The 24416-nt window shown below is 42.6% G+C and overlaps 1 protein-coding gene across 3 annotated transcripts in view; it reads left to right on the top strand.

Annotated features, from left to right (window-relative positions):
- Positions 1–24416, top strand: part of SLC25A21 (solute carrier family 25 member 21) — a 611357-nt gene that overhangs the window by 420425 nt on the left and 166516 nt on the right. For all 3 annotated transcript variants that reach the window (XM_082275211.1, XM_082275210.1, XM_082275212.1), the window contains exon 4: positions 5928–6011. In XM_082275211.1, the coding sequence (XP_082131337.1) occupies positions 5928–6011 (84 nt within the window). The remainder of the gene's footprint in view (positions 1–5927; positions 6012–24416) is intronic.

The following is a 24416-nucleotide window of genomic DNA, read 5'->3' as shown; positions in this document are numbered from 1 at the left end:
CCTTTTCTATATTCTAATACTCTTATAATTTACAGATAAATACTCCGTATGTGACACATATCTATTTTCTGTCAGTGTATTTAATGCTCCAAAGAACATCAATGAGCCGTGCCTGTTTAAACGGTCACTTAACTTTAAAGTGAAATTTGTGTTATTGAGCAAAGTTAACTTTTATCATCATGTTACTGTATTAGGTTTTGTTTGAATCCCATTTTCTCCATCTTTTGCATTTAAACCAAAAAGTTGCACTGTACACAAGATAAGCTGGCATGGAAACAATTATTATGTGGTAAAAAATTATCTAAGATACATGACTGCTTGAGCTGGAAAATAAAAACCGAAAGCCCGTATGCTCAACAGAGATCATAAAAAGGTTTGTTCAAAGGCTGAAACTACATAAAAATGTGGACTGCACCTTTATACTCGTGTAAATCCCTCTATGACCATTAAACGCGAAACATGATGGTCCCTGCTGCTAAATTGGAGTCCAGAAGAGTCAGAGGCAACAGGATCTGAGGAATAAAATTCCAGACATAGCAATGTGAAACCTGCCACTAACTGAGCGCATCCTGTCCCCTTCCACACTCTGCGGGGAAGGTTGGGACTGGCGGGTGCTGAGGGGCACTGAGAGTTAGAAGCCATCACTGTTCTCTATTGCTGTATTGTGCGTAAAATGTTATTTCTTTAGGTGTGACAAGCAATAAACACAGTATATGTATAGTACAGCTGTGGCCCCCATACCCAGCATAGAACACTGGCATCGTTCATGCATGAAGCATACCCTGACAATATAGATTAGATAGAGGGAAGGAAATACGTGTGCATGTCTATCTCTAAGCCTATCATAAACCACAAAATGGTCTAATCTACTGTCAATCATAGTGAAATTACTTCATTATTGTTATAAATGATGGTACAGTATATTATTATTCAAACATACAGTATGCAGGCTTTACACTCACTACATAGTATTCTATACAAACCACAGAAATCTAATCTGTCTATTTAATGCTCCATTGCTTTTGTTTGTCGTTGTAGTTTCTACTTAAAATATGGATAAATATGGATTTAATCAAATATGGTGAAGTGGACATGTTAGGCGTCAGCAAAAAAGCCAGCTTACCCTAAAGTGGACCTCTAGGCAAAACATATTTTTTTGTTTCTTGTTCCATTAGAGTCAAAAGAAGTTCTAAATGCCAGAGTTATATTGCTTGCCTACAGGAGAAACAGACACGGGCAACAAAAAAAAAAAAGTGTTGGGTAGTTCAGGCTAACTCCTACTAGTTGAACGAAAAAAAACTGTATGTACCTGGCTTTTTACAGACCTCAGTCACATAAGTACTTTTAGAACTGATCTCTAAAACCTTCTCTTGCTGATTTACAAAAGCATTGGATGTCTTTCCTAAGCAGCACCACTTACCATCATTGCATCATTTCAGAATGGTCAATGGAGTTCCTCTCCAGTATTTCTATGTAACCACTAAGTATTTTTAGAGGACGCAGTACTGGCCAGATACCTATTACAAGCTCCTCGTTGCCTTTGGTATTGTAGTACCTTGGGGCAGTTTGGGGGTTATAACCATTAACCTTGTTTTGTTTGGCCTTCACTTCGATCTTTGGCAAGTAGAAGAGAGAGCCATTCTCTGCGTATAGAAGTGAACCCCAAGACTTGGCTCCATTTGCCTCTTGTGTCAAAATGGTCCCCCCTGTGGACTGGTGTATATCTCTGCTGGGGACCACCTCTTGCCCATGGTATATTAATATCCACATTCTCCCTTCCCTGCTAAATATGACATAGACACTTTGGACTGTGGATCTGTTATCAGATGTGAATTTAATGCATGAAGAATCATTCAGACAAGCTTTTGTCTGCAGCTATTACACATAAATAAGAAATGTTTTCTACTTAATTCAGTGGTCCACTTTACTTCAAGTGAAATCAACGGCTCCTGCTTCGCACGGTATTACTGGCCTCTGTTGTTATACCCCAAAACATGTCTCAAAGTCTTTTCTTTATTTGGTGACTTCATTACAAAGTTTGGAAACATTACATCCTGCTTATGATTGTACGATGACTAGTTGGTCAAATGTCCTTTTAAACAGATCTCTCCACTACTCAGATTGATCCCATGATTATAGTATGCATGGACAAATTTCATCTTTCCTAATCTTTCACTTTAATTTAATCTCTATGGATCAATTTTAGATACTATTTATCTAGAATGCTACTAGTGAGCGTTTACTTCCCCTGAGCAAAAAGCACACTTTACCTCAGGGGAAGAAACCTAAGGGGCAGACTATGGAGTCTTCCTATTCTTTTTTTTTGTAGGGAGCACTCTGTTGACTTTCTTGTCAAGACTGCCTAGTCTGATTCGCTCTCCTTATACTAGGTTTGGCAGACCAACCTTCTTCTGCATAAGGAGACTTTCTGGCTTTTGTAGACCTCAAGGAAAAGTACCTACATGACCCCCATCGTATCAAGATTTCATGCGCCTTGCTGTGGGGCCTTACACTACTAGTTTGTGGCCCTGTTCAGTTTCTCTCTCTACCTTGGGTGTTAACCAAAGTGCAGGGGCCAACTTTAGCCCTGTTGGGCACTCATCGCATCCCTATTGTGAAATACTTAGGTGTTCTTCTGTTTAGGAAACTGTTGTAATGGGCTCTGCCAGAGACGTGGCTTAGACTATCCAGACATGACAGCGGATTTTATGGATCCTGAACCCTCAGAAGTCTCCGCTGAACCTGACCTATGATTTGTAGTTTATGGGTCTAGTCTTGGACACAGAAGCTCAGGCCAGAGTGTTTCTCCCACTGGAAAAACTACAGACCCTCTTATCTCAGATTCAAGCTCTCCAGTCCAGGATTCACCAACTCTCCACTTTTACATCAAAGTTTTGGGCCTGATAACAGTCTCTGAGGCAGTTCCATTTTCCCAGTTGTATCCCAGGTCTCTATAACACAACACTCTGCTTTTATGGGACAAGTCCATCAAGTTCATGGACATATCAGTAGTTTTGGCACTGGGGACCTCCCCATTGTTCCTAACTGACCATGGCAGATGTGTACACTGAGCTGGTAACACCCCTGGTGGACGCTACATGTGCTCTACTGGATCCTGCCATTCTACTTCATGGTCACTGGCTTCTGGCATGGCTATTGAAGCCCAGGCATTAAGAGACAGGGTCATCTCTGAATCTTTAATTCCTTTGATGCTAACTAGAAGGTTACTTCCTGCAAGGTCTTTCATCAGACGTGGAAGGCATATGTCACTTAGTGTGATTCTTGGGGCTTCCACTCTAGGATTATGGAGAAGCACTGTAGGAAAGCACTGTAGGGAGTATGAAGTGTGACTTTAATATCTACAGTTGGATGTTGATGCAGTAACTCTAACAGATAGTTTCAGAGAGGAGTGACAATTTACTCACTATGCTCAAGTGCAGGTACAGGCCCATTATTAACTACTTTTCTCAGAACTCCCTTATTTTTTGGACACAGTCAGGAAAGATACATTTCTGTGATTCGCTCCCTCCACAGCTCGGAAGAGGCAATACCTAAAGAGGTAAAGGTATCTGGGCAAGCCATTTGCAGCCAGATAAGATTCCCTCCGCTGCCCACATTGGCATGCAGGGAGCCATGCCAAAACTTAATAGCATGCAGCTTCTCTGAAAGACCCAGCTTTTGTGAGGAGCACCTCCCCAATTGCTACCAAAGTACTCCAGTTCTAGTGTGGTTCCCCCCTGTTTCCTTAGACCTGATACTTAAAGCTGTTTGCCTGTGTTACCAGAGCTATCCTGGATTTCAATTAAAGGGATGCTACTGATGAGAATAAGAACAAGTCTTTTCAACTGTTTTACATTTACTGAAGTAGGGATTCTTAGCTAGACTCTCAGTTGTTCTAGTGTCATAAAGAGACTATGATATGCAGCCACGTTACCCGAATGCCACAGAGACATTGCTGTGAGGAATCCATGTTGGTGCAGCTTTCATAATCTTTTTTTTTTTTTATATTACTCTGTAGAGTATGCATTCTCTTTGCCATTCAGAACCTGGTTTGCATTATTGTTCTAACTTTGATTGCTGATTACCTATCTTTTCACTAGAGTCCTAATAGCAATTATAACTCAGTAATGACAAATTTAAGTCACCTGGAGATTTAAAAACCATGTTTAATGTGTGTGTGTGACCTGCCCTTTAAGACTTAGTGAATATTTAAAAAAAAAGCCAAACATATACAAAATCCAGACTAGTAGTGACTACTACAAAAAATATATTGCTAGACATTCACACAATTTAATTTGCTTTATATAATGTGTTTGTAACTCAAATCAATGATATTCTCTTACTTGGTCTGCTACATATATCATTAAAATATGTTTGTTAAAGCTGTTCAAGAAGTGCATACATTCCTGGTAGCTAGAAATCTTGTGAGCTGCCAACTTCCTGTGCACAAGGAGGGGTTATGGAGGTGAGGAGTGGTGAGGGAGAAGAGGAGAGGTTTGTGTTCTTTTGCAATGCATCAGAAATGGAGTAGATAGGGCTGACAACATATGCTTTGGATTTCAGGGCCAAAAAAAATGTAGGGGGATTCAATAAGGCATTTGCTCCACTTTTTTGGTGGCATGGTCCTTTTAAAATGGCCTGTGCCAGTTTCAATAGCTTTACCAAGATGTGTGGCAGATGCAGATAGTTCTTAATAGTGCCACTTTGACAAAATAGATAAAGAACTGAAGGATAATTAGGACCACCCATAAGCTGGTGTAGGGAGAGACAGGCAGCGTGCCTGTCTCTGTATGATGTGTAGTAGGCACCATATTTGCAGCTGTTATCTCCTCCCAACCTATTACTGGTAGTTAAGGACACTGTCGACTAGCAATCAGCGACTAGCGACCAGCAATGTTAACAATGGCGGAGCCTGATGGAGAAGTTGATGGACTAGTTCCCCATTGGAGCCGCTCTCTCCTTGCGATTGACAGTAGACAATGGGCAGATTTTAAAGCCAATAGCAGGCTGTCAGTTGGCTATGGATTCACCCACTGCCTGCTGTCAGTCACAAGGGGTCATTCCCTCATAGGGTTCATGCTCTACCCACCCAGCTTCAAAAGATTCTTGGCTGCTGCACTGTCTAATTCCATATGGACACTCCAACCGCATTGAGCTTCTGAATATGGTGCTTGCCACAAATTCATGTATCTGTTTGTACCAGGTACATTAATCTGTCTCTTGCACTGACATCTGTTGTGCAGAAGCATGATGAAATTCTATAGAATGTTGTAGACATTGGTTATGAAGTCCCCTTGACTGTGTTCCCATGTCAGAGAGGAAGATAGAAGCACACTATATTTCTGGCACATCAATAATTATTTTTTTTTGTACTTATAGGGTGTTTAAAGTGGAATTCAACTATATCTGAGCACCACAAACTGCAAACACTATTTAATTCATTTTTAAATCTTCACAGCAAACCCACACATCCATTTACATCCCCCTAGCATTTCTAGCCACAGCCATCTTGAGTAAGATCAGATGATTTCATGGTAGCATGTACTTCCTGGAATCCATCTGCCCTTAGCTTGAGCATGCAGGCAGGAGGATGTGCTTAGCTGAGAAAGCCCATGTTTCCCTCCTCCAGATGAATATTAAAAAAATGATAGGCAGGCTTATCAGATGTATGTTATCATCTTAACTTAGGCCAGAAACCAGGCAGGAACTAAAAAAATAAATAAAAAAACATTGGTTGAAACACGTAAGTATAATATATCTTCCTATCTATTTACTAAGGCAAGTAGCATAAGGACTAAAAACAATTAATATTGAGAGATTTTAGTTCCGCTTCAAAGGGATAAAACATGGAGAAATGTGCATGTGTTGCAGAGATGTATGAAATATGTTGGAAATGCCTCTTAACATTGTATTTTGCTCTTGTTTAGATTTCAGATCCAAAGAGACAAGTCTGATCCTTCCAGTTATAAGAGTCTAGGAGACTGCTTCAAGAAGATCTATCGTAGTGAAGGGTATGTATGTGAGACATGATATGCAACAGATTATGGTATGTATGGGATGTTTATCCACCTTGCTCAGTGTCTCTTTGACACCAAACAGTGCAAAAGGTGATTGTAGTTGTCTTAGTGCATTTTTTTTTTTTTTTTTTAGCAATCCTGAGCTCTCTGGTGGCTCGTGTCTCTTACTTTTGCTCCATTCAATCTCTGCAGCTCCATCAGACTCTCTTCAGCATTCAACACTTCCGGTAGTGTTGCCCCACTAAATGCTGTGGTTTCTTCCTTTGGCCCATATATCACTACAGAACTTAGTAGTCAGAATAAGGAGTCCAAAGATGGAGCCACTGGACGTAGTGAGGACCACAGGCATCTGACACTCCCAGAAGTGTCGAATGCTGAAGAAATTGACTGAGCTGCAGGGAATTGACAGTTAGATTTTTTTTGTAGACAAGTAACAAGTCAATTTAACAACACAGTTAAAGTGGTTCTTAAGGCTCAAGGATTTTTACCCTAATGCATTCTATCCATTAATGTAAAAAAACATCTGTGTGCAGAAGCCCCCCCAGCTCCCCATAATGCTTACCTGACCCCATCTCGATCTAGCGATGTGCACGAGTGCCTCGGCTCTTCGGGGACTCTGCCTCCTAATTAGCTAAATCATCTGTGGGCGCCATTGGCTCCCACTGCTGTCAATCACAGCAACTGAGCCAATCAGGAGGGGGGGGGGGCAAGGCGCAGTTCTGTGTGTGAATGACCATGCAGACCCACAGTTTAGGATCGTGCCTACTCGTGTTCCCCTATTGCAAGCTGCTTCCTTCGGGGGCACTCGGCAGAAGAGAGGGTCCAGGAGCACTGGCGAGGGACCAGGGAAGACAAAGATCAGGGCTGCTCTGTGCAAAACCACATCACAGAGCAAGTACCTTAGATTGTAAGCTCCTTGAGGGCAGGGACTGATGTGAATGTGCAATGTAGATGTAAAGCGCTGCGTAAATTGACAGCGCTATATAAGAACCTGAAATAATAATAAGTAAGTATAAAGTGTTAGTTTTTTTTTTTTTTTTTCTTTAAAAGGAGACTTTAATATCACTTTCAATATTGTTAGTCATACTTTTATTATTTGCACTTATAACTCATTTTTCCGAACAAGCTTTTGGAACATATACTCCCCTGTTTCAGTCGTATCAATATTGCATGGACCAAATGAAGCAAGTGAATTTTCTAAAACGGTCTCCTGAGACATGAAGTACATTCGTAGAAATTAGAAACGTATCACATGCATTACTTAATTTTACATTACTCAATCTCTTTTAAGATCACATGAATGGTAATTCATCCTGCAGTCCCTGTTAGGACTGAAATATTGGAGCAACTACTAGTGTTTCTTATTCTGAGTTCACTACAGTTTGAGACTCTGACATGGAACAATCGTGCAGCCAGTGAAGACTGAACACTTTTTCCCATGCTTTTTTTCAAATCAGAATTAATGATTCTTTTTGAGAATAAACTTTTGTAACTCATTGTAGCTTTGGTGCACATAATTTGTACAATTGCTGCAGTTTTAGATAACTGCATATACTGTATTTCCTTTAATGCAGTTACCAGATGTCCATAATTTAGTGTTGCAAACCTGATTTTTACATTTCTGAAGGAGTAAGCCTAGGAAAATTGAGGGTAGTTTATTAAACACATGAGCAAATTGGAGCAGTGGCACAATGGAGTTAGGGTTTAAAGAGGACCTGTACTAGAAAAGCTGTGTCCCCAAAAGGGCAAGCTGTGTGCAAAGGACTATTCCCGAGTATTGCCTGTTGGCTTCCTGCAGCTGATCCATTACTGACTTACCATGCCTTGTTTTGCACTGTCTCTGTATGACCATTTAAATACAGGCTTGGGGCTTCGCTTCCTCATTTCAGAGCTACCACCCTGAAGATCAGTTGGATAATGATCAAGAAGCAGCAGGAGAGGTCCACAAAATGAATGAAGCAAGCGGAGAGATGCTTGCACTACAGGTCCTCAGGAACAACGTCTTCCTCAGTATGGTGAACAGTGAGCAAAACTGTAGTGACATCACCAAATCTTACTCCAGATAGCAGTGCCTTAGGTGATCCTATACTACACATATACAGCAATTGGGTTGTGGGCACAGGAACTGCGGGGGAATTCAAGACCAAAACTCAGTTCTTTTTTAAAGAGCAACTTCAGACAAAAGAAGAACATCAGTCCGCTGTTAATGCTGTCCAGCAAGCACTGCAGTGCTTAACATAGCTTAAGAATTTACAGTTCACTGTAATCTCTGCTCCCTCATAAAACATGCAGCGTAACTCATAAAGCATGCAGCGTAACTCTTTCTCTGTTTGATGTATCCTTAATCTTAAAAAAGAAAAAAAAAGAATTAGTACTGATCAATGCTGAAATGTTTTGTGTATGTGAGAGCAAAGAGCATACAATAGGCATGATGTGCAATAGCTACCCTAAATCACAAATAGGTAAGTATAAGGGGTTTCCAGACTACATCTAAAATGGGATATTATCAGAGCAAGAAATTGTTCAATATGGAAATATATGTTGAGATTATGGTTAAAAATGCGCAAAAAGATAAAAGATACAATATTTAAATGATATCACTTGGAGGTTGGTGAGTTCAAGTGTTAAGTATAGCAGCTATTAAAACTTGAAGCAGAATTTTTGCAGGAAAATATTTAATTGGGTGATATAAACAACAGTGCTATTTTCCATTTTCTCCAGGCTTCAAAAATTAGACAAGTTTAACTTATAGTCATCTAGCAAAACTTAGGAATGCTGGAAGGTATAAGTTGTTGGTTATTAAAGGGGAATTTTTTGAAAGCTAGTATAGTTTGTGAAGATGTAAACAATGTTTGTGTAGAGTAGGGAAGGGTTAAAACCCCTATCTTTTTTTTTTTTGTCTGTGTACCATGTGGAAAATTTCCCACCACTACCTGTACAAGAGATGCAGAAAAAAGTTAGAGGATGTCCCAAAGTGAGGAGAATTCCTTTTTCAAACCATTGCCCCCAGAACACGTGCCCCATTTTAAGGCTTCCCCTTCAACTCTAAAATGTTGTATTTCCCCTCACTTTCTGTCTTGGTGACAGTAGTCACATTTAGGGTGAATTTATTTAGTGAGGACACAGACAGCAATAAAAGATTGACAGAAAGACTACCCCTTCCTCACTCTATCAAAAAAAGTTTTGCCAAGAGATACACTTTAAAGTACAGTTAGGTCCATATATACAGGTCCCTCTCAAAAAATTAGCATATTGTGATAAAGTTCATTATTTTCTGTAATGTACTGATAAACATTAGACTTTCATATATTTTAGATTCATTACACACAACTGAAGTAGTGCAAGCCTTTTATTGTTTTAATATTGATGATTTTGGCATACAGCTCATGAAAACCCAACATTCCTAGCTCAAAAAATTAGCATATCATGAAAAGGTTCTCTAAACAAGCTATTAACCTAATCATCTGAATCAACTAATTAACTCTAAACACCTGCAAAAAATTCCTGAGGCTTTTAAAAACTCCCAACCTGGTTCATTACTCAAAACCGCAATCATGGGTAAGACTGCCGACCTGACTGCTGTCCAGAAGGCCATCATTGACACCCTCAAGCAAGAGGGTAAGACACAGAAAGAAATTTCTGAACAAATAGGCTGTTCCCAGAGTGCTGTATCAAGGCACCTCAGTGGGAAGTCTGTGGGAAGGAAAAAGTGTGGCAGAAAACGCTGCACAACGAGAAGAGGTGACCGGACCCTGAGGAAGATTGTGGAGAATGACCGATTCCAGACCTTGGGGGACCTGCGGAAGCAGTGGACTGAGTCTGGAGTAGAAACATCTAGAGCCACCGTGTACAGGCGTGTGCATGAAATGGGCTACAGGTGCCGCATTCCCCAGGTCAAGCCACTTTTGAACCAGAAACAGCGACAGAAGCGCCTGACCTGGGCTACAGAGAAGCAGCACTGGACTGTTGCTCAGTGGTCCAAAGTACTTTTTTTGGATGAAAGCAAATTTTGCATGTCATTCGGAAATCAAGGTGCCAGAGTCTGGAGGAAGACTGGGGAGAGGGAAATGCCAAAATGCCTGAAGTCCAGTGTCAAGTACCCACAGTCAGTGATGGTCTAGGGTGCCATGTCAGCTGCTGGTGTTGGTCCACTGTGTTTTATAAAGGGCAGGATCAATGCAGCTAGCTATCAGGAGATTTTGGAGCACTTCATGCTTCCATCTGCTGAAAAGCTTTATGGAGATGAAGATTTCATTTTTCAGCACGACCTGGCACTTGCTCACAGTGCCAAAACCACTGGTAAATGGTTTACTGACCATGGTATTACTGTGCTCAATTGGCCTGCCAACTCTCCTTACCTGAACCCCATAGAGAATCTGTGAGATGTTGTGAAGAGAAAGTTGAGAGACGCAAGACCCAACACTCTGGATGAGCTCAAGGCCACTATCGAAGCATCCTGGGCCTCCATAACACCTCAGCAGTGCCACAGGCTGATTGCCTCCATGCCACGCCGCATTGAAGCAGTAATTTCTGCAAAAGGATTCCCAACCAAGTATTGAGTGCATAACTGAACATAATTATTTGAAGGTTGACTTTTTTTGTATTAAAAACACTTTTCTTTTATTGGTCGGATGACATATGCTAATTTTTTGAGATAGGAATTTTGGGTTTTCATGAGCTGTATGCCAAAATCATCAATATTAAAACAATAAAAGGCTTGCACTACTTCAGTTGTGTGTAATGAATCTAAAATATATGAAAGTCTAATGTTTATCAGTACATTAAAGAAAATAATGAACTTTATCACAATATGCTAATTTTTTGAGAGGGACCTGTATTTGGACACAGCCACAATTCTAGTTTTTTTGCAGGTATTTACCAAAACATATTCAAGCTATATTTATATAATGGGTATTGAATGAAAGTGCACACTCCCCGGTTTAATTTGAGGGTATGTACATCCAAATCGGAGGAAGGGTTTAGGAATTACCGCTCTTAAGAATAGCCATCTCCGCTTTTTCAAGGGACCAAAAGTAATTGGACAATTGAATCAAAAGCTGTTTTATGGCCAGGTATGGGCTACTTCTTCATTATGTCTTCATCAATTAGGCAGGTAAAAGGTTTGGAGTTGCTTCTTAGTGTGGTATTTGCATTTGGAATCTATTGCTGTGAAGCTACATCATGCGTTCAAAGGAGCTGTCCATGCAAGTGAAACAGGCCATTGTAAGGCTTCAAAAATTAAACAAATCCATCAGAGAGATAGCATCAACAATAGGAGTTGCCAAATTACCAGTTTGGTGCATACTGAGGAAAGAAGAATGCACTGGGGAGCTCAGCAGCATAAAAAGGCCTGGACATCCATGGAAGACAAGTAGACAACAGTATTGGATGATTGCAGGATCCTCTCTACGGTAATGAAAAACCCATTCACAAAATCCAGACAAGTGAAGGACATGCTCCAGGAGGTGGACGTATCATTGTCAAAGTCTACAATCAAGAGAAGGCTTCACAAAAGCAAATACAGAGGGTTCACCACAAGGTGCAAACCATTCATAAGCCTGAAGAATAGAAAAGCCAGATTAGACTTTGCCAAAAAAACATCTAAAAAAGCCAGACCAGTTCTGGAAAAACATTCTTTGGACGGATGAAACTAAGATTAATCTGTACCAGAAAAGAAAAAAGTGTAGAGAAGGCTTGGAATAGCTCATGATCCAAAGCACACAACGTCATCTGTAAAACATGGTTGAGGCAGTGCGATGGCATGAGCATGTATGGCTTCCAGTGGCACTGGGTCATTGGTGTTTATTGATGATGTGACAGAAGACAGAAGCAGTCGGATGAATTCTGCACTGTTTAGAGATACACTGTCAGTTTTAAGAGTCAGCCAAATGCAGCAAAGTTGATTGGTAGGCGCTTCACAGTACAGATGGACAGTGATCCAAAACACACTGCAAAAGCAACCCAGGAGCTTTTGAAGTAAAATAAGTGGAATAATCTGCAATGGCTGAGTCAATCACCTGATCTCAACCCATTTGAGCATGCATTTCAGTTGTTGAAGGCAAAACTAAAGGCAGAAAGGCCCACAAACAAAGAACAACCGAAGACAGCTGCAGTTAGAGCCTGGCAAAGCATCAAAAAGGAGGAAACCCAGTCTTTGGTAATGTCCATGGGTTCCAGACTTCAGACAGTTTTTGCCAGTAAGAAATTCTCAACAAAATATTAAAAATGAACATTTGTGGGCTTTCTTGTGCATCATGTTTAGAAGAGGTTTCCTTCTGGGACGAGAGCCATACAGACCAATTTGATATAGTGTGCGGCATATGGTCTGAGCACTGACAGGTTAACCCCCTCCCCTTCAACCTCTGCAGCAATTCTGGCAGCACTCATACGTCTATTTCCCAAAGACAACCTCTGGATATGACACTGAGCACATGCACTCAACTTCTTTGTTCGACCATGGCAAGGCCTGTTCTGAGTGAAACCTGTCCTGGTAAACTGCTGTATGGTCTTGGCCATCATGCTGCAGCTCAGTTTCAGGGTTCTGGCAATCTTCCTATAGCCTAGGGCATCTTTATGTAGAGCAACAATTCTTTTTTTCAGATCCTCAGAGAGTTCTTTGCCATGAGGTGACATGTTGAACTTCCAGTGATCAATATGAGTGAGTGAGAGCGATAACACCAAATTTACCACACCTGTTCACCATTCACACCTGAGACCTTTCTATTACTAAGGAGTCACATGACACCGGGGAGGGAAAATGGCTGATTGGGCCCAATTTGGACATTTTCACTTAGGGGTGTACTCACTTTTGTTGCCAGCGGTTTAGACATTAATGATTGTGTGTTGAGTTATTTTGAGGGGACAGCAAATTTACACTGTAAGGCCCCTTTCACACATGGACTCCATTTAGATCCGCCTGTCAGTTTTTTTTTTGGCGGATCTGAACGGACACCCCATGCATTCCTGCATCCCTATGGGGCATCGGATGTCAGCGGAGACATGTCCGCTGACATCCGATCCATCAAAACCGGACGGATGGAAACCCTATTTTCCATCCGTCTGGCGGATCAGATCGGATGAGAACGGACAGACGGTCCGTTCCCATCCGATTCCCCCATAGAGATGGATGGGGACCTGACAGACCACACAGCGCGGAGACACAGCTGTCATTCGCCTGCTCAGCGGGGATCAGGGGATCGATCCCCCCGCTGAGAAAAACTGAGTCCGCCTGGTGGACTCCGTGTGTGAAAGAGCCCTTATACAAGCTGTACACTCACTACTTTACATTGTAGCAAAGTGTCATTTCTTCAGTGTTGTCACATGAAAAGATATAACAAAATATTTACATGTGAGGGGTGTACTCACTTTTGTGAGATACAGTGTATACACTGCTCAAAAAAAATGAAAGGAACACTTTGAAAACACATCAGATCTCAATGGGGAAAAATTTCTTGCTGGATATCTTTAGTGATATGGACTGGGTAATGTGTTAGGAACGAAAGGATGCCACGTCGTTTAATGGAAATGAAAATTATCAACCTACAGAGGGCTGAATTCAAAGACACCCCGAAAATCAAAGTGAAAAAATGATGCAGCAGACTAGTCCATTTTGCTAAAATTTCATTGCAGCAACTGAAAATGGCCAAAAGTAGTTTGTATGGCCCCCCACGTGCTTGTATGCATGCCTGACAATGTAGAGGCATGCTCCTTTTGAGAAGACGGATGGTGTCCTGGGGTATTTTCTCCCAGATCTGGACCATGGCATCACTGAGCTCCTGAAAAGACTGAGGTACAACCTGGTGGTGTCAGATGGACCAAAACATAATGTCCCAAAAGTATTCTATTGGATTTAGGTCAGATGAGCGTGGGGGCCATTAGGTGGTATCAATTCCTTCATCCTCCAGGAACTGGCTGCATACTCTTACCACATGGGGTCTGGCATTGTCGTGAGAGAAACCCAGTACCCACTGCACCAGCGTAGGGTCTGACAATGGGTCCAAGGATTTCATCCCGATACCTAATGGCAGTTAGGGTGCCATTGTCTTGCCTGTAGAGGTCTGAGCGTCCCTTTGTGGATATGCCTCCCCAGACCATCACTGACCCACCCCCAATCCGGTCATGCTGAACAATGTTACAAGCAGCATAACATTCTCCATGGCTTCTCCAGATCCTTTCACGTCTTACACATGTGCTCAGGGTGAACCTGCTCTCATCTGTGAAAAACACAGGGTGCCAGTGGCCGACCAGCCAATTCTGGTGTTCATTGCAAAATGCCAATCAAGCTCCACAGTGCCGGGAAGTGAGCACAGGGCCCACTAGAGGACGTTGGGCCCTCAGGCCACCATCATGAAGTCTGTTTCTGGTTGTTTGGTCAGAGACATTCACACCAGTGGCCTGCTGGAGGTCATTTTGTAGGGTTCTGACAGTGCTCATCCTGTTCCTCCTTGCACAAAGGAGCAGATACCAGTCCTGCTGATGGGTTAAGGACCGTCTATGGCCCTGACCAGCTTTTATAGATTAACAGCCTGTCTCCGGCAATCTCCTTCATGCTCTTGAGACTGGGATGAGAGACACAGCAAACCTTCTGGCAATGGCACGTATTGATGTGCCATCCTGGAGGAGTTGGACTGCCCGTGCAACCTCTATAGGGTCCAGGTATTGTCTACCAGTAGTGACACTGACCCTAGCCAAATGCAAAACTAGTGAAAAACAGTCAGAAAAGATGGATAGGAAAAAAAATGTTCAGTGGCTTCCACCTATAAAACCATTCTGTTTAGGAGGTTGTCTAGTTGTTGCCCATCTAGTGCCCCCTTTTTAAATTCTTTAACACTAAAGAAGCTGAAACTGAATAACAATTCCCTCTGCTACTTAACTGACCAGATCAATATTCAAGGAGTTCAATTGACTTGATACTTTACTCTGATTAAAAAGTGTTCCTTTAATTTTTTTGAGCAGTTTACTTTATAAATAGGCCTTTAGTCTTTTACACTTGTGACAGCATAGTGCCAAGTTAGGGATCCATTAACTAGAGGGAGGACAGAGATTGGTGACTGTGTTAAATACTTTCATGCATCGTCTCAAACAAATAGTGATATATATCTCTAGCACATAATGACACACTAATTCTCTACCAACAAAAGCTTTTTATGCCAATCCAAACTGATGCCTATTGAAAGGTGTCAAGTAACTGAGATCTACAGATGCTGAAAACAAACTAAGGATAACCAACAGCAAAGTCAAGGGAGAGCTGACATAATGAGGAAAAAGGAATTTACCCCCACCCTTTCCAGCACACTGATAGACTCAAGCTTTGCAGATAAGGGACAGCACTGAGCAAGTAAGCATGGCTTCTGCACATTCCTATGATCGCTTCCCGGTATCTCATCAGGCATACATAGTGGCAGAACTGTAAAGTTTCATAGTCAGGTTACAAAAAGAAAAGACATGTCTATTAAATCAGTATTAAACCCAAAAACACACATTTATTATATTGCAGCTTACCAATTCTTAGATGTGATGGCTGTATTAATTTTGTTTTTTATTCTTTCTTGCTTCTATTTTAATCTGGTGATCCAGCCAGTAAATCTGTTGTTTTTTAACAGTACAAGCTGTCCAGCAGAATGTATCCATTACAGAGATGAAGCAAACCATTTAACACTAGCAGGGGTGCCTACAATGATCAGCTTTTGTTTATTCATGTAAAACCTTGATCCCAAAAAAGAAAAAACTAATTGCTGTAACTGCTTTTAAAGTATTAGCTGGAGTCTGTTGGTGTATCTAAATCTGTCAGTACATCTAACACGCCTCTTCCCCCAGACTGACCATGCTGTTGCCCAAAGGTGCCCTTTGTGCTCCTTCATCCAGAGTGGGGGCACTCTAATACAAGGAGTGTGTTACTGGCTAGATCACCAGGTGAAAACAGAGAGAAAAAAAAACACAAAAGAAAACGTATGTAACCACCACATCTGATTATTGGTAAGCTGCAATAGATTACATTTTTGGTTTTGAAGTTCATCAAAAGAGCTAAACCTGGTGTTGATCCGGAACATTATATGGCAGGTTACAATTTGTTCCAGCGGGGAAAAAAATATTGATTTCCAAAGGCAATAAAATAATTCTCTAAGTTAATATTTTACGTTGTAATCTATTACAAATATCAGTAGCTACAGTGGGGATCGAAAGTTTGGGCACCCCAGGTAAAAATTTGTATTAATGTGCATAAAGAAGCCAAGGAAAGATGGAAAGCTCTCCAAAAGGCATCAAATTACAGATTAGACATTTTTATAATATGTCAACAAAAGTTAGATTTTATTTCCATCATTGACACTTTAAAAATTGCAGAAAACAAAAAAAAGGTGTCTGCAAAAGTTTGGACACCCTGCAGAATTTATAGCATGCACTGCCCCCTTTGCAAGCCTTAGACCTGCCAGTGTCATGGATTGTTCTCAATCATCATCTGGGAAGACCAGGTGATGTCAATCTCAAAGGTTTTAAATGCCCAGACTCATCTGACCATGCCCCAACAATCAGCACCATTGGATCTTCTAAGCAGTTGTCTAGAAAACTGAAACTGAAAATAGTTGACTCTCACAAAGCTGGAGAAGGCTATAAGAAGATAGCAAAGCGTTTTCAGATGTCAATATCCTCTGTTCGTAATGTTATTAAGAAATGGCAGTCATCAGGAACAGTGGAAGTTAAAGCAAGATCTGGAAGACCATGAAAAATATCAGACAGAACAGCTCGCAGGATTGTGAGAAAAACAATTCAAAACCCACGTTTGACTGCACGATCCCTCCAGAAAGATCTGGCAGACACTGGAGTTGTGGTACACTATTCCACTCTAAAGAGATACTTGTACAAATATGGTCTTAATGGAAGAGTCATCAGAAGAAAACCTCTTCTACGTCCTCACCACAAAAATCAGCGTTTGAACTTTGCAAATGAACATATAGACAAGCCTGATGCATTTTGGAAACAAGTTCTGTGGACAGATGAGGTTAAAATTGAACTTTTTGGCCAGAATGAGCAAAGGTACATTTGGAGAAGAAGGGGCACAGAATTTAATGAAAAGAACCTCTGTCCAACTGTTAAGCATGGGGGTGGATCAATCATGCTTTGGGGTTGTATTGCAGCCAGTGGCACAGGGAACATCTCACGAGTAGAAGGAAAAATTGATTCAATAAAATTTCAGCAAATTTTGGATGGTAACTTGATGCCATCTGTGAAAAAGCTTTAGTTAAAGAGAGGATGGCTTCTACAAATGGATAATGATCCTAAACACACCTTGAAATCGATGGGGGGATTACATCAAGAGGCATAAACTGAAGGTTTCGCCATGGCCTTCACAATCTCCTGACCTCAACATAATTGAAAATCTATGGATAGACATTAAAAGAGCAGTGTGTGACAGACAGCCCAGAAATCGCAAAGAACTGGAAGACTTTTGTAAGGAAGAATGGGCAAAGATACCTCAAACAAGAATTGAAAGACTCTTGGCTGGCTACAAAAAGCGTTTACAAGCTGTGATACTTGCCAAAGGGGGCAGTACAAGATATTAATTCTGCAGGGTGCCCAAACGTTTGCAGACGCCATTTTTTTGTTTTCTGTTATTTTGAAAGTGTAAATTATGGAAATAAAATCTAACTTTTGTTGACATATTATTAGAATGTCTAATCTGTAATTTGATGCTTTTTGGAGATTTTTCCATCTTTCCTTGCCTTCTTTATGCACATTAATACAAATTTGTACCTGGGGTGCCCAAACTTTCGATCCCCACTGTAAACTAGCCTTTTATGGGGAAAGAACAAATTTGAACTGAGCTTACTATATGGACCTTTGATGCATGTATTTGATCATATCCCCCAATATTTGCTTCTTCTCACAATAATATGACTATAGAGCAGATCCTTTATGACTGATGCTTCCATGTTCCTTGCCATTATATGACTGTAAATATAGAGATAATGCTGGGCTACTATTGTCCTCTCAAGTCTATTCACCTTACAGCTTAAACGTTAAACTCGAGAACAAAATTGTATTATATTGAAGCTAACGGGGCTGTATTTATTTTAGGCTGTTTTTTTCCATTATATGCACCTTATGATCCTTCCAGTAACATACTTCTAGTCCTAGTGTGACAATGCTTGGTCACCATATTTTGGTTTTATCAACAGGACAACAAAACGCCTCCCCCTCTTCTCTTCATAACCTAGAGCAGCCCTCAAATTTTCTACTCGCCTGCTCACATTTTGCGAGTGGAAAATGATTGAGAGCGAGTGTGGGGCTGCCTCAGGAGCCGTCCTCCCAGTGATCGCCAAGGGGAAGAGAGCAAAGAGGAAAGCCAGCCGGATCATCACAGAGTGGGGATCGCTCTGCTGTAACAGCTTTCATTTGAATTGCTGGGCGCTCGCTGTCACACACAGCACCGCCTCCTGGCCTGTCTCCTTTAATAGACAGAACACCGGTCCAATGCTGGAACATGTGACGTCTATCATAGAAGCTGATCCAAGAGGCGGGACTGTGTGTGATGGCGCGTGCCCGGCAATTCAAATGAAAGCTGTTACAGTGTGACGATCCCCGCTCTGTGATTATCCTGCCGGCTTTCCTCTTCTTCTCTCTTCCCCTGCACTGGTCAGGCTGCATTGATGGGACAAAGTGAGGCTGCATTGACGGGCACAGGTGAGGCTGCATTGATGGGCATTGTGGAGGCTGCATTGAGGGGCACACATTAGGCTGCATTAATGGGCACAGGTGAGGCGGCATTAATGGGCACAGGTGAGGTGGCATTAATGGGCACAGGTGAGGCTGCATTCATTGGCACTGATCAGGCTGCATTAATGGGTACAGGTGAGGTTGCATTGATGGACACTAGTGAGGCTGCCTAATGGGCACAGGTGAGGCTGCATTGATGGGCAAAGGGAAGGCTGAATTGATGGACACAGGTGAGGCTGCATTGATGGGCACAGGTGAGGCTGCACTGATGGGCACTGGTGAGGCTTCCTAATGGGCACAGGAGAGGCTGTATTGATGGGCACAGGTGAGGCTGCATTGATGGGTAAAGTGGAGGCTGAATTTATCAGCACAGATTAGGCTGCATTGATGGGCACTGATCAGGCTGCATTGATGGGCACAGGTGAGGTTGAATTGATGGGCACAGGTTAGGTTGCATTGATGGACACTGGTGAGGCTGCATTCATGAGCACTGGTAAGTGGGCATTGATGGGCACTGATGAGGCTGCATTGATGGGCACAGGTGAGGTTGCATTGATGGGCACTGGTGAGGCTGCACTGGTGGGCACTGGTGAGGTTTCACTGATGGGCACTGATAAAGTTGTTCTGCACTGATGGGCACTGATAGGCTGCATTGATGGGCACTGATGAGGCTGCACTGATAAAGTTGTTGTTAATATTTATTTTTGTACCTTCTGCATTCATGCAAAAACATTTAACAGTGTCTTTTTATGAGATAATTTACGAGGGCGTGTTTAGGGGTGGAATTAGGGGCGGGATATGGCAGGGGTTGGGTGGGGCAACTGGTGGTGAGTAACACTTAAGGCCTTGCTAGTAGCTCAGGACTTGAAATTTTGAGCTCTGACATAGAGGAAGTGTCTGTAAGTGCCGGTTCACACTACCGCGACACGACTTCGGGGGCGACCTGTGAAGTCGCGTGCACCGCGACTTTGGCGCCACTTGCACGGACTTCATATAATGAATGTCAGTGCAAGTTGCTCCGATGTCACCCCGAAGTAGTACAGGAACTATTTTCTAATTCGGAGCGACTTGAGTGGCTCCTATTAGAATGGTTCCCGTAGCACTGCATGGACCGCGACTTGTCAGGCTGACCAGCCGCCTGACAAGTTGCGGTAGTGTGAATGGGCACTAAGTCGTTATAGATAGCTGGAAACAATGTAGCTAATACGAATGCAACAGCGAGCATAGAAACCCTGTGCCCAGCAAGGCAGCTGCAGTGTCTGGTGGCCAATGGTACTGTTTTTATCAACCTCCAGTGATTACACTGGCCCACCACCGATATGAGAGGGCCCCACTGCTCTTGTCTTTGAACGGCGTTTATCTATTGCAGTTATTATTCATATCTTTATTAATAATATCTGTAGACATGTCTCTTATGCAATAAAATAAACCTACCTGCCTAGTCATAGTCTTTCTTAGAATGTACACACTGCCAATCAAAATGGCTGAAGACCAGCACCTGGAAGAAGCTGGGGAGACAATGCCAGCATGGGGCATTGCAGGTGTCGCACCATTGGAATTTGGTTCCCCTTTAAAGTGGTAGTAAAATCTGCTTAGGGATTTTACCTATAATAAGGCTTACCTGTAGGATAAATATGCACCATTTAGGAGATGTTCACCCTTGATGCAGCCAGTGAGTTCACCGGCGCTTACGCTCAATGTCCAGCATAATGCGCCGGACCTCCAGAGTTTCGTGCCGAAGCCAAAGGATCTCGTGCGCATGCATGGGAGTGACGTCATCGCAGCTCCGGCCATTCATACAGCTGGAGCTGCTGAACCTGGAAAAAAAGATGGGGAAAGAGGGAAGCCCTCTCAGTAGTGACAGCCTGCTGCTGGAGGGCTTAGCTATAAGGTAAGTATTTTATAATGTGCTAGTATGCGATGCACCCAATGCAGACCCAATGTAAGCACAAGCTGAGATTTTATGGATTTATATTTCTTGGAAGTTCACATAGTTTTTTTGTTTGTTTTCTTTTTTTTTTGTTAATTTTTTACTAATGTATTTTTGCCTCTCCAGTGCTGTATACAGTACCTCTTAAAATGTTCCACATTTTGTTATGTTACAACCAAAAACGTAAATGTATTTTATTGGGATTTTATGTGATAGACCAACACAAAGTGGCACATAATTGTGAAGTGAAAGGAAAATGATAAATGGTTTTCAAATTGTTTTACAAATAAATATCTGAAAAGTGTGGCGTGCATTTGTACTCTGCCCCCCTGAGACAGTACTTTGTAGAACTACCTTTCACTGGAAATACATTTGCAAGTCTTTCTCGGTATGTCTGTACCAGCTTTGTACATCTAGAGTGACATTTTTGCTCATTCTTCTTTGCAAAATAGTTTAAGCTCTGTCAGATTGGATGGAGAGCGTATGTGGAGAGCAATTTTCAACTCTTGCCACAGATTCCAAATTGGATTTAGGTCTGGACTTTGACTGGGCCATTCTAACACATGAATGTGCTTTGATCTAAAGTACCATTCCATTGTATCTCTGGCTGTATGTTAAGGGTCGTTGTCCCACTGGAAGGTGAACTTTTGCCTCAGTCTCACGTCTTTTGCAGACTCTTAACAGGTTTCTTCTAATATTGCCCTGCATTTGGCTCCATCCATCTTCCTATCAACTCTGACCAGCTTCCCTGTCCCTGCTGAAGAAAACGGTGTGTTCAGGGTGATGTGCAGTGTTAGTTTCCGCCACACAGCGTTCAGCGTTTTAGGCTACAACGATACATTTTTATTTGACCAGAGCACCTTCTTCCACGTGTTTGCTGTGTCCCGTACATGGCTTCTTGCAAAGTTCAAACGGGACGTCTTATGTCTTTCTTTCAACAATGGCATTCTTCTTGCCACTCTCCCAAAAAGGCCAGATTTGTGGAGTGCACGACTGATAGTTGTCCTGTGGACAGATTCTCCCACCTGAGCTGTGGCTCTCTGCAGCTCCTCCAGAGTCTCATGGCTGTTTCTCTGATTAATGTTCTCTTCACCTGGCCTGTCAGTTTAGGTGGACGGCCATGTCTTGGTAGGATTGCAGTTGTGCCATACTCTTTCCATTTTTTCGGATGATGGATTGAACAGTGCTCCATGAGATGTTTAAAGCTTGGGATATTTTATTATAACCTAACCCTGCTTTAACCGGTTGCCGACCGCCGCACGACTATATACTGCGGCGGTCAGCCCCGGCCAGGCAGAGTGACGTATCGGTACGTCACTCGCCTGTCACTGACTTGCGAGCCTATCGCGGGCGGGCGGGCGCGCGCCCGCCGAGGCGCGCGCCCGCCGCGGCTCGTTCACAGGCAAGTCAGTGCGTGTGACCGGCGGACTCGATGTCCGCCAGTCACACTGCGATCGCTCCTGTGAAGGGAGAAAGACAGAGCAGCTTGTGTAAACAAGCTGCCTGTCAGTTCTCCCTGTGTAAAAGTGGAGATCTGACCGTTCTACTATGTAGAACGGTTGATCTTTGCTTTAACACCAATAGCAATGTCCCTACACAGTTAGAATCACGCCCCTAGGACACACTTAACCCCTCCCTGTCCAATAAAGTTAACCCCTTCCCTGCCAGTGTCATTTTTGCAGTAACAGTGCATATGTATAGCACTGATTACTGCAGTAATGTCACTGGTAACCCCAAAAGTGTCAAAAATGTCAGTCAAGGGTCCGATCTGTCCGCCGCAATGTCGCAGTACCGCCGCCATTACGCGTTAAAAAAAAAAAACCAAAAATGACAAAAATCTTTCCCTTTGTTAGTAAACGCGATAACTTTTGCGCAAACCAATCAAAATACGCTTTTTGCGATTTTTTTTACCAAACATAGGTAGCATAAAACAAATTGGCCGAAAAATGTTAAAAAAATTTGATTTTTACTTTTTTTTTTGGGGAATTTCATATAAAAAAATGTGAAAAATATTGTTATTTTTGCAAAATTTACGCTCTTTTTTTGTTTATAGCGCGTGATCAAAAAATCGCACAGGTGATCAAATACCACCAAAAGAAAGCTCTGTTTGTGGGAAAAAAAGGGCGTCAAATTCGTTTAGGTACAGCGTCGCACGACCGCGCAATTGTCCGTTAAAGTCACGCAGTAAAAAAGCGCAAAAAAACCCCTGGTCCTTTAGCAGCCAAATCCTCCGGGGCTTAAGTGGTTAAACTTCTCCACAACTTTATCCCTGACCTGTCTGGTGTGTTCCCTGGCCTTCATGATGCTGTTTGTTCACTAAGGTTCTCTAACAAACCTCTGAGGGCCTCATAGAATAGCTGTATTCAGGCCCGGACTGGGACAAAAAATAGGCCCGGGCATTTTGGACTGAGCAGCCCGCGAGGGGGGGGGGGGGGCGTGGCAGGGCGTGGCGTTCGTCGGGATGGTTGATGACAGGATTTAATGTTCCAGGATGTGTGGATTTGATTACGGTACCTTTTTTAGTTTAATCTTCAATTTAGATCAGAGCTACCATATGATGCTGTTTATTTTGTCTTACTTTAAATCCTGTTTTGATGGTTGAGTCCTAAAAATAGTATGAAGCAGATCAGTCCCAATTCCTGCACCTTCACACATCAAATCACCCCAATTCCTGCACTATCATACCTTAGATCACCCCAATTCCTGCACCTTCACACCTCAGATCAGCCCCTGGTAGGCTGGCACTGGCAGCAACAATTTTATTCAAATAGGGATTTATTCTGCAAATAGGCTGACCTGGCACTGGCAGGCATAGTACTAGACTAGTACTATGCCTGGCTGCCAGTGCCAGACAATTTGCAGAAGAAATCCTGATTTATTTGAATAAAATTGTTGCTGCCAGTGCCAGTCCAGCCTATCTGCAAAAGAAATCCCTAAGTAGAAGTCACTCCTCTCTCCAGTCCTCCACTTACCTTAGGTGTGCTGTGCGGTGTGGCTGCAGAGTGTTCCCGCTGGACATAGTACAGGAGATGGTCAGAGACTGCAAACATGATACAAGAGATGGTCAGAGACTGAGGACATGATACATGAGATGGTCAGAGACTGAGGACATGATACATGAGATGGTCAGAGACTGAGGACATGATACATGAGATGGTCAGAGACTGAGGACATGATACATGAGATGGTCAGAGACTGAGGACATGATACATGAGATGGTCAGAGACTGAGGACATGATACATGAGATGGTCAGAGACTGAGGACATGATACATGAGATGGTCAGAGACTGAGGACATGATACATGAGATGGTCAGAGATTGAGGACATGATAGAGGAGATGGTCAGAGACTGAGGACATGATAGAGGAGATGGTCAGAGACTGAGGACATGATAGAGGAGATGGTCAGAGACTGAGGACATGATAGAGGAGATGGTCAGAGACTGAGGACATGATAGAGGAGATGGTCAGAGACTGAGGACATGATAGAGGAGATGGTCAGAGACTGAGGACATGATAGAGGAGATGGTCAGAGACTGAGGACACGATAGAGGAGATGGTCAGAGACTGAGGACACGATAGAGGAGATGGTCAGAGACTGCCGACATGATACAGGAGATGGCCAGAGACTGCCGACATGATACAGGAGATGGTCAGAGACTGCCGACATGATACAGGAGATGGTCAGAGACTGCCGACATGATACAGGAGATGGCCAGAGACTGCCGACATGATACAGGAGATGGCCAGAGACTGCC

This window comes from Pelophylax lessonae (genome assembly GCF_965119305.1).
Source record: "Pelophylax lessonae genome assembly, chromosome: 13".
Taxonomy (NCBI): Eukaryota; Metazoa; Chordata; class Amphibia; order Anura; family Ranidae; genus Pelophylax; species Pelophylax lessonae.
This window is presented reverse-complemented; position numbering and strand designations above follow the sequence as displayed.